This window comes from Haliotis rufescens, unplaced genomic scaffold (assembly GCF_023055435.1).
Source record: "Haliotis rufescens isolate VD_foot unplaced genomic scaffold, xgHalRufe1.0.p SCAF_1, whole genome shotgun sequence".
Taxonomy (NCBI): Eukaryota; Metazoa; Mollusca; class Gastropoda; order Lepetellida; family Haliotidae; genus Haliotis; species Haliotis rufescens.
In genome coordinates, this window is record NW_025963779.1 from 52,862,071 (window position 1) to 52,873,165 (window position 11,095).

The window sequence follows — 11,095 nt, forward strand, 5'->3', positions numbered from 1 at the left end:
ACATGTCGACTATGAAGCTTAACGAAGGCCTTGAATGTTGTAATCCTGATAAAACAACCTTTAAGCAAGAGTCGAATCGCGATCTTTGAAATCTTCGTTGGAAGGACATGCGCGTTTGTACCCCAAACGTTGTAAATTGTAGCTGGATCAGCAGGAATAATCCTCGCCATATTACGATATAACTCATGACTACATCCAGCTTCATGTGAAGTATAAATAAAGTATAAGTAACATATCCTTACATTGTTGTCCTCGGTGTCCCATAAACGTGTCGCACTTCCCTACCAACAGTTGAGTAGCATATGCATCATTTGTGCTACCAGCACAAAATGATTGTCCATTGTAGATGACCCTTCCTAAAGACGCCAAAATGTCTAAATATTTCGCCATCAAGAAATTCACAATAACATTACCGTGTTCAGTAAAATGACTGACAATGACCTTTTATGAACCTCTGAAAGTAATTACCTAATCACGATTCTGTTCCAGAGCCTATAAGAATCTGCCACATCTGCGTCGTTACATAACCGGTGGCGTGAAGTCTCTCGTTATATCATTATACTTGCTGTTTTTATGTTATTTATTTTTAAATCATTTTAATTTCAAACATGGCTTTTCTTGTTTAGTGTCAGAATACAATATAGAATCTCAGTTCGGGCTTATTTTCTCACATCAAAAGGCACATCAAAACCCATACTGACACAGATATACCAAGACATTTGTCATTTTGCACAACATAAGGTGTTTGGTATGACCTGTTATTATTTTTATTTTGTTAATGTTGTGAATATTTAATATCAGTTGTTTTTAAAAATATTACGACACATTCCACAGTTTCCTGTTTAAATAACAATACAATACAGTATAATATAATGTTCATCCTAATCTTCTCATCAAAGGCACACAAAAACTAACACAGACACACATCACAATACCAATGCCTCCCGCAGTGTCCACTGAAGCAAGCACATAGTCTAAATGTACACGTGTGTGGGCGACCTGGTCACATGCCTACTGACATATCTTGACCTACGGCTAGCCGATGGTCATTAAGAAGAGGCGGGGGTAGGTTAACTTGACCCCAGCACGCTTACATCTTCATAATTCCCCGACCGTGCAGGGCATGTTTTGTCATCATCAAAGCCAACAAGAAATAGAGACATCTGCCCGTTGACCTTTTCATGACCAGAAAAAAATAACCCCTTGAAAATACAATAGTAGTAGGATCGTGGTTATGGGGGCCTGTGGTTCATATGATTGACTCACTAAGCGGGTCGTACTCGAGACATGGATATTTAGTACTGGTCGTAGACAAACGGGGGTGTAGAATGTATGAATTATGATCCATAACTTGCTGATTAGTGCGCGGCTATCATGGTCATTTGTCTTGACGACAATGGAAGAGTGTTTTGATAACGGATTAATTATAATAATGAATTTTGATACCCATGATCAGTGATTTATGTTTGGGGAGTTTCGTAGCAATCAAATGGTCTGCGTGTATAGTCCAGACTTCTAGTACGTCCATCGTATACGTAATTACATGCCCACGAAATGTTCCTTTTCAGCACTATAAACAATTGATTTTTGTATTTGAATGATGATGAATCAAGGCCTTAAAGGTCATGAGTCGTACACATATTTCACATTGGTTCTATAAACTGCAGTAGCAAGTCTGTCCTACTCCTATTGTTATCCGTGGCAGAAGAGTGCTCCGTCGGCGTGAATTAGTGCCCAATAAGACAGTCACTTGTTTGCCTGATCCAGAACCGATTATTCACAGTGAGCAGTGACATAGCTGGAATGGTGCTCGCTGTGGCGTAAAACAACGTTCATTCACTCACTCACTCACCTACTTAACTTAACTATCTGTAATTAAGATACAGTCGATCTAAGGCGGCTACTGTGTTTCCAGTTTAATTATGCAAGGGTTTCAGAAACGTCCAAGCGCAAAGCTGTTGTTTGTTGATGAGTCGGCTCAATTCCATGTTCTGGTGCCTAATAAATGTCTTACTTGATTTTCAGACATTGTCCCTTGGTAGTTAGCATTTGTTATAGTGATGTCGAAAAGAAACATTTTATGATCAGTAAAGCATTGTTTGAATGACCTGTTTCAAAACATTGCGGAGATTATATGAATACCTCTTTGATCTATGTGTATAATTATGAAAATGTAAAATGCGTAATTGTATTGTAATGTCAGAAACGGATTTGCGGCGACTATATTTGATAAGCATGTCTATCATGCATTGACACAGCGTTGTGATATTCTAAACGAAAGCGAAATAAGAATTAATACACATAACCGTTTTGAATATGTGACAAGCTAAATATACTCGTATATCATGTCCAGATCAGTTCCTCTCTTATCTTATCCTCTCTGATCTTCTGTTTGAGAAAGATTGATACATGACCTTTCACCAGACCAGACACGTCTTACCGGATGCTATAAACAACTTCATTATGCCGGTCACTTCATCAAACCACTGACTTGTCTACCCTCAATGGGATAGCCATTGCAATGTTTATTTCCAGTGAAAGATTTAAGTTTGTTTTGGTGAATTACACGTCTTAAGCCTCCGCCACTGACAATCCCAAACGACCTTTTGACCCTCTCGACACCAAATTCTCATTTTTCTAAAGAATTTTGCTTTCATCAAGCTTCAAATAATCCCATTTAACCCTAGCGTTCTCCCCCCGCTGCAGTGCCTCCCCCCTTTTGTCTGAATGATCCAAGCGCCAATATAACAATAACCGAATGGTAAGCTCAAAGCTCTTCTACCGGAGGCCCCGCAATTTATTGTCATCTCAGCCGGGAACTTTTCCATTCTTTAAAAGCATAATTTTAAAGAAGATAGCGTTGATAACTTGCCTATTGGGGGTGCTAGGAGTCGAACAATAGACAACCGCATTACGACATAGGGTGTTCTCGACCGTAAGGAGCGAAACCCTAAATTCCCTCATTCCAAACTTAGCAGGGCGAAATCCCCAATTCGACCTATTGTTATCATTCACGTTTTGGCCGTACCCCCAGCATGGCTCTATTGGAATTGAAAAGAATAAACCACGGTCACGATCAAGATTTGATTTAGCATGCACAGTGATTGTTGAAAAGCCATCCTTTCAAGTGCCGTGGTCGCGTTAGTGGATGACGTATAGGTGCTGGGTGGTTTGCCTCCACAATGTATAGCCTGTGACGTCTTCCATGTCGTCAAGTAGTGTTGGTCGTAATCCGGTCTGTATCCGCGTCGCTATTGTCGTTATCGTTTCCGACAAGTAAGACAATGCGCAGGTGTGACATTTAGTGCCAGAAACACCGAACTGACCACTTGTGTACTGTTGGATCTTGAATAACACAATAGAAACGTCTAATTCCCACCGTCACCCGGGGAATATTTACGACATGCAATTAGTTTAACACCCAGATCCAACATTTCATTTTGGAGTACACGTCTTTTTCTCATTCGTAAGATCCAAATTGACAGATTATATAATTGTCCGGGGCTGTGGTGTACTGCCCATACCCCTACCATACCCTACTTTAACCCCTGTCCACTATTACCCCCACACTTATCTCTCCCAGTGAGTCCCCTTCCACTCCTATACCTACCTCCGAAAAGATTCCCAACCCATATTTCAGACCATGTCCCCTCACAATGTTACCCCATCTTCCATAGAACCAGTAGCGCTTCTGATCTCTCTACCAGATCCCTTCACATGTGCTCCTATAACCATCCTTGTATATTATCCCCTATTGGCTTTATATCTACCTTGGACAGCCTCCGTGGTCTAGTGGTAGAGCGTCCGCCTGGAGAGCGGGAGGTCCGGGGTTCGATCCCCGGCCGCGTCATACCAAAAGAAGTTAAAAGATGGTACTTGTTACCCTCTCTGGCGCTCGGCATTAAGGGGCTAAAACAAGGACTGGTCGGCTCGGAGTCAGAATACTGTGTCTGAGTGGGGTATTCATGTTAAACTGCGGCATGGTATCTCAAGGGGCTAGCACTCACTATAGATCGGCATCAGTCCCGAATAGTACAAGCAGCCACATACACAGGCACGTCGCTATATAAGAGCAATAGTCTTGGACGCGACGTTACACCTCCTTACACCTTATCCCCTCCCTACCTTACCATACCCTGCCTTTCCCACCTTACCTCCAGCCTACCTTACCGTACTCCCTACACAACACTACCTTAGCCCTGCCTCTTCTACACCTACCTCCCCTGTCTGTCTTCTTTACCTGTCGCTTGTCCCCTCTGCCCTCTCTCCTCCTACTATTCACCTACCTTCCCTACCATACCCCATGCCCACACCTACCTACCCCCCTTCGACCCTCCCCCTAGCCCACCCAACCATCTATCGTACTGCTGTCGTCCTTCCACTAAGGCTCTACCTCAACCTTACCCCCTAATCCCACCCCACTGAGTACTACCCTACATCACCCCAGCCTCTACCCCCTACCACCCCCTCATATAAAATTATAATTTGAAACAATGCCCTGCTAATAGTCACCGATATAATAACAAAGCCGTTTTTTAATATAGGACCCCCAAAGTTAATTTGATTTAATAACAAACTCAACAAGCGCACCTTAAGGAAACTATAACAACTGGATATTAACTATTAAATGAAACTAACATCGTAAAATGGCATTGTTGACAATACCAATGGGGCTTTTAATGTCCACGACCCCATGTCAACATGCTTGCGCAACATGACTGTACGGGATATCCCCTCGGTCAATGAAGCTATATTTGCTCCAATTTTCATAATCAGGAACTGCTGAAAATAAAACACTTCCGTAGTCAGCGTAATCATCACTTTCATTGTAGGTCTTATAACCCATGGAGCTCGTTTGAAACAATCCATGTTTTTTTAACACCGGAACTTCTTTATAACATTACTGATTACCACCAATAGATAAGGACGTTTTATTGCAGCGAGAAATCCCTTAATTGGCCTTGATTACGGCATTCTGTAATAACTTTTATCTGATCTCTTCCCCAACCGTTACACAGGCTATCCATCGTTAATATAACCGTATCGACTTAGACGCAATTATTTGGCCATAAAACCACAAGCCTTTGTAAATAATTTGTTTAGAAGTCGCATAACGATTGTGGTTGCAAGATTGAACTGATGTGCGAAAGTGCGACATGGCACGTCCATTGTTAATCCCATGCAGATGTACCGGTCCGTCAAGTCGAAGAGAATCCAGGTCGACACAGTCAGGACACTGTGCCAGAATAGGCCAGTCTAAGACTCATCAGTGTCTCCAAACTGAACTTTTTAATTGTTAAATTTGTTTTACGCCGTAAACAATGAGTCAGTGGCGAAAGGATTTTGTCAAGAAAAGTTTGACAGTACACCAAGTAATTTAAGATCAAACCATAGGCAAAAATAACAAGTTTCGTAAAGAACACGTTACACCTTTCTGGGTCCGAAATCCTGTTTGACGAAGCTATGTAGATTTCGTATGTATTTCATTACAAATAACAAGCATGAAGAAAATTATGAATAAAAGCAGCAAAACACTTTCCATAATCGTAAGAAATCTCTGCTAAACTATGTCCTTTGTACGCTATATCATAAGCATGCGATTTTTAGTGATTTATTTGATAGTGATGATACCATTTAATCATGGATCAAAGGTACTGAAACGTAAGATGTCACTCTTCAAAAGCAACGTTGACACAATTCTTGATTTACCATTTAAATGTTTTGTTATAGTTTATTATTTAGAAAGATTAAGCATATAAAATTATCATATTCCTTTAGAGTGTTTTTATATAGTTTGGAACGTCTGTTATTTGCTTAAATGTACATTGTTTTATCTTTAAGAACATCTGCAAACTAAACAGAATCAACGAAATGTTCCTGATGAAGAAGGGGTTCAAACGAAAACTGATGTGGGCGTAGTCAGAGACCGACACTGCTTCTGTATCAAGTCGTGTCATCACCAGAAAATCCCAGAATTACAAGAGAGCTTAAAACGATGTAACCTAGCATCCGGTCCCTATAAGGCTCTTGAAAATCGTAACAGAAAATATCCCATTTCTTGAACAGACCATCCTTGGCCAGGTACAGTATGATTGTATCTCCTGCAATAACAAGATGATTATAGCTTGTCCCAAATCTGACCAGCTGTCCCAGTGTCCGAGCGCTCCGGCCGCCGCAGCTTCAGACCCCCTGTTCTATTATCTAATCACTGGCCCATTCTAACCGCGTGTATTCTAACTCCAGAAAATGACCATTCAGTCCAGGCGGTCAATTTGCGATGAATTATGGAGTGTTAGTAATGACCAGTGGTCAACGTAATGATCACATACGACCGCCTGCTGACTATCCAATCATCGCCCAATAATGACCGGTAACGATCGAGTGATTGTGACCCCTCGCAGGTTTTGATTGGTTAAGTGATTGCAGGCTCGCAGTTACGGCGATGGGTGATAGCTATTGGGTGACAGAGATACGCGGCGCTGATTAATGATTCAAACAACATGGATCCTTGTCTAGAGATTTACAGATCTGATTTCAGATGATTTATAGGCGCTTTGAAACAGGTTTTCCAACCGGATTTGTGTCAGGAATTTTATGTTACTTTGGAGAGACTTTGTACTCAATCGCAAGATAAAAAAGTTTGGCATTGTTTGTTCACAGTTTTTTTTATTCGTCATCATTATTAATATTCATGAAAGCATTTTACCTTTGTGATGAAAATAACCGTTTTGGAAAACGTTTAATTTTGTTATAGCATTCTTCTTTACGCCAATTCCCCACTGATTATAATTTAATGTAATCTGAATTTCAAAAATTATTGAACACGTGAATGAACAGTCAAATTTCATGAGTTATTGTCCTTCTACTAATGGCTCTATTAGTCATCCATTTTCTCTTTTTATGTGACGCAACAACAGAATGAAATCTTCGGGTACGTTGTAGCAGATTCGAAGCTGATATAGATGTACTCATTCAACAACGGCTTGATCCACCACACACCTGTTGTAACTAACACCCCTTCCTATCACACCAAGAAGAAAACTGTCTTTAGAACTCAATCAGAACTGTACTGCCAGTGTAACTCAATCTACCCTTCAGACCGTCAGTGTCATCAGGAATTGTAAAAAGTACTTTTAACCACCCATCCACACCGAAACTACAACAAGTACCAACCCATTACACATTCTAACATCTAAAAACCACCTCATTCCTACCATCTCCCTCTCTCTCTCTCACACACACACACAAACACACACACACACACACACACACACACACACACACACACTTCCTCAATTACAGCCACCAACCCTGTCCTGTCACCAGCCCACCAGCCCACACCACCACTACCACAGCCACCAACCCTGTCACCACCCCACCAGCCCACACCACCACTACTACAGCCACCAACCCTGTCACCACCCCATCAGCCCACACCACCACTACTACAGCCACCAACCCTGTCACCACCCCATCAGCCCACACCACCACTACTACAGCCACCAACCCTGTCACCACCCCATCAGCCCACACCACCACTACTACAGCCACCAACCCTGTCACCACCCCACCAGCCCACACCACCACTACTACAGCCACCAACCCTGTCACCACCCCACCAGCCCACACCACCACTACTACAGCCACCAACCCTGTCACCACCCCACCAGCCCACACCACCACTACTACAGCCACCAACCCTGTCACCACCCCACCAGCCCACACCACCACTACTACAGCCACCAACCCTGTCACCACCCCACCAGCCCACACCACCACTACTACAGCCACCAACCCTGTCACCACCCCACCAGCCCACACCACCACTACTACAGCCACCAACCCTGTCACCACCCCACCAGCCCACACCACCACTACTACAGCCACCAACCCTGTCACCACCCCACCAGCCCACACCACCACTACTACAGCCACCAACCCTGTCACCACCCCACCAGCCCACACCACCACTACTACAGCCACCAACCCTGTCACCACCCCACCAGCCCACACCACCACTACTACAGCCACCAACCCTGTCACCACCCCATCAGCCCACACCACCACTACTACAGCCACCAACCCTGTCACCACCCCACCAGCCCACACCACCACTACTACAGCCACCAACCCTGTCACCACCCCATCAGCCCACACCACCACTACTACAGCCACCAACCCTGTCACCACCCCACCAGCCCACACCACCACCCCACCAGCCCACACCACCACTACTACAGCCACCAACCCTGTCACCACCCCACCAGCCCACACCACCACCCCACCAGCCCACACCACCACTACTACAGCCATCAACCCTGTCACCACCCCACCAGCCCACACCACCACTACTACAGCCACCAACCCTGTCACCACCCCACCAGCCCACACCACCACTACTACAGCCACCAACCCTGTCACCACCCCATCAGCCCACACCACCACTACTACAGCCACCAACCCTGTCACCACCCCACCAGCCCACACCACCACTACTACAGCCACCAACCCTGTCACCACCCCACCAGCCCACACCACCACTACTACAGCCACCAACCCTGTCACCACCCCACCAGCCCACACCACCACTACTACAGCCACCAACCCTGTCACCACCCCACCAGCCCACACCACCACTACTACAGCCACCAACCCTATCACCACCCCACCAGCCCACACCACCACTACTACAGCCACCAACCCTGTCACCACCCCACCAGCCCACACCACCACTACTACAGCCACCAACCCTGTCACCACCCCACCAGCCCACACCACCACTACTACAGCCACCAACCCTGTCACCACCCCACCAGCCCACACCACCACTACTACAGCCACCAACCCTGTCACCACCCCACCAGCCCACACCACCACTACTACAGCCACCAACCCTGTCACCACCCCACCAGCCCACACCACCACTACTACAGCCACCAACCCTGTCACCACCCCACCAGCCCACACCACCACTACTACAGCCACCAACCCTGTCACCACCCCACCAGCCCACACCACCACTACTACAGCCACCAACCCTGTCACCACCCCATCAGCCCACACCACCACTACTACAGCCACCAACCCTGTCACCAGTCACCAACTCAACCGACACCACACAATTCCAGAAATCAACCAGAACCGCATGCACTGCCTCTCTGATCAACACCAACCACCAGTCATGCCGTTCAAACCATCTAGATTCACAAAGCAGTATAACGCCCAGCGCCCATCCACGTGGTAAGAGCCGACTGAACTAGGATGATTACAATGTATGTTCTGGCTCACTGTATGTCAATGTGACCTACGTGTATTCTGCTCATGCGATCACCCAATGGTTGCCTTGTCCAGACTCGATGACGTACAGGCCGCCGCGATATAGCGGTCATGTTGCTGACTGTAGCCATCCACTCAAGTCTGACTCTCCCACAAACTAATCTCTTAATCTTACCCAAATCACCCTACTACCCTCACACGTCCCACCCACCCCACCAGTAGGTGCCCCAACGTCCATGCCACGCCGCACGTTATGCCACCCCTCACCTCACGGCCGCCACCTATGTAGCTCCCACACCTTTTCATTGTGAATGACCGCGGTGTCGGCGACATGAACCTAAGAGACCGACAGACGCTGAAGCCGCAAATAAATTGTGGTTAAGGGTAATTTTTGTCAGAAATTAGAATGCTGCAAAGCGTAATTACAAGTGCAAACCTCACCTTAATTAGGGAAAATGATGAAAGAGGTTCCGGGGTTCTATAATCCTATCTTCTCTTTGTAGCGGTTGAACGGATCTCTTACCAACAAATTGATATCAAATTGCATAATTTGTGCATCAGTTTACAATAATTTCACTGCTTATTGACAGGGGAGCAGCGACAACGATCCCGCACAAGACGTGCCGTACCATTCTCTTGAAAACCAAAACATGCTTAAATAATCTTTGATTTGCTGTTGTTGGAACGGAAACGTGTACAATAGATTCGGCCGGGCTTCTGTGGACGTTCGGCTGCATGAAGTTGTGCACTGTCAATGCAGTGTTATGAAATAGTCCGATTTGAGTGGTGATCATAAAAATGTTTTTGTTAGCTTTTTGTAACGATCTCTCATTTGGTCCAGTAGTCGGGCGTCATAAATGCTTCATACTGTAATACCACAATGTCAGATGGCCTGTGCGGATACGGGCCAAATTGATTGCCGAAAGAAAAGCCCTATTAATTTATATCGAATCACTCTCATTTTCAATCCATTTTATTTAGCTCAGGTGAATAGATCTTTATTAAGGTTGCATCGTTTTTTGTTAATCTCGTGCATATCCCACAAAGAAATTAGTGTTATTTTAAGGGTGGTTAATGCTCGAATAAGCTTCCTTGCAAAGGGGAGTAATTTACAGATGGAAGTAAAACGCACACTTCAGTGGGAGGTGTCGAGAAAATATGCAACACAATTACGTAATGTGGTCAGGAGAAGGCGCGGTGATTACTTTAATATCTTTGAAAATAACGTCAAATAATTACAGAGCATAGCGTGGGGCCATGACGTAAACGTATCCGCACGTGCTACGCCGTCAACGGGACAACGTTTGTTATGCACAGCAGAGTGAATGTCCGACTAATATATATATATATATATATATATATATATATATATATATATATATGCCATTCAGAAACGTTATCAAATGCAGTTGTGTTGCATAATTCATCATCCATCATTTGCATGATGACAAAAAGATGAAGATGAGTTGTAAATATACTGAAGTAAAGAAATAAGGCACCCGACATTAAGGGAACAATGTATTTTTTTTACATGATATTCCGAAAATAACCGGCGGTTGTGTGGCTATGTAAGGACACTAAATACTCGCAATTTAGTACATATCTTTCTAACTTAAAGCAGAAAGGAACATTTTCTCAATCTGTATATGGTTAACTATTTGATTCAAGTATATGTACAACTCAAAAGATGTTCAGGACCACCCGATTCCATATTACTAATTTATCGGTCTTGCCGTGACATATGAGGTCAGGTGAAATGAGGTTTAACGTCGCGTCCATGATTATTGCACTTATATAGCGACGTGCATGTACGTGTGTG

General features: G+C 44.5%; 1 protein-coding gene across 1 annotated transcript; it reads left to right on the plus strand.

Annotated features, from left to right (window-relative positions):
* Nucleotides 1-5,640: 5,640 nt before the first annotated feature.
* Nucleotides 5,641-9,244, plus strand: LOC124131450 (mucin-2-like). The gene is made up of 2 exons (XM_048380656.1): nucleotides 5,641-5,651; nucleotides 7,327-9,244. Exons 1-2 carry the CDS (start codon nucleotides 5,641-5,643, stop codon nucleotides 9,242-9,244), a joined length of 1,929 nt encoding a protein of 642 aa, XP_048236613.1.
* The last annotated feature ends 1,851 nt before the right edge of the window (nucleotides 9,245-11,095 follow it).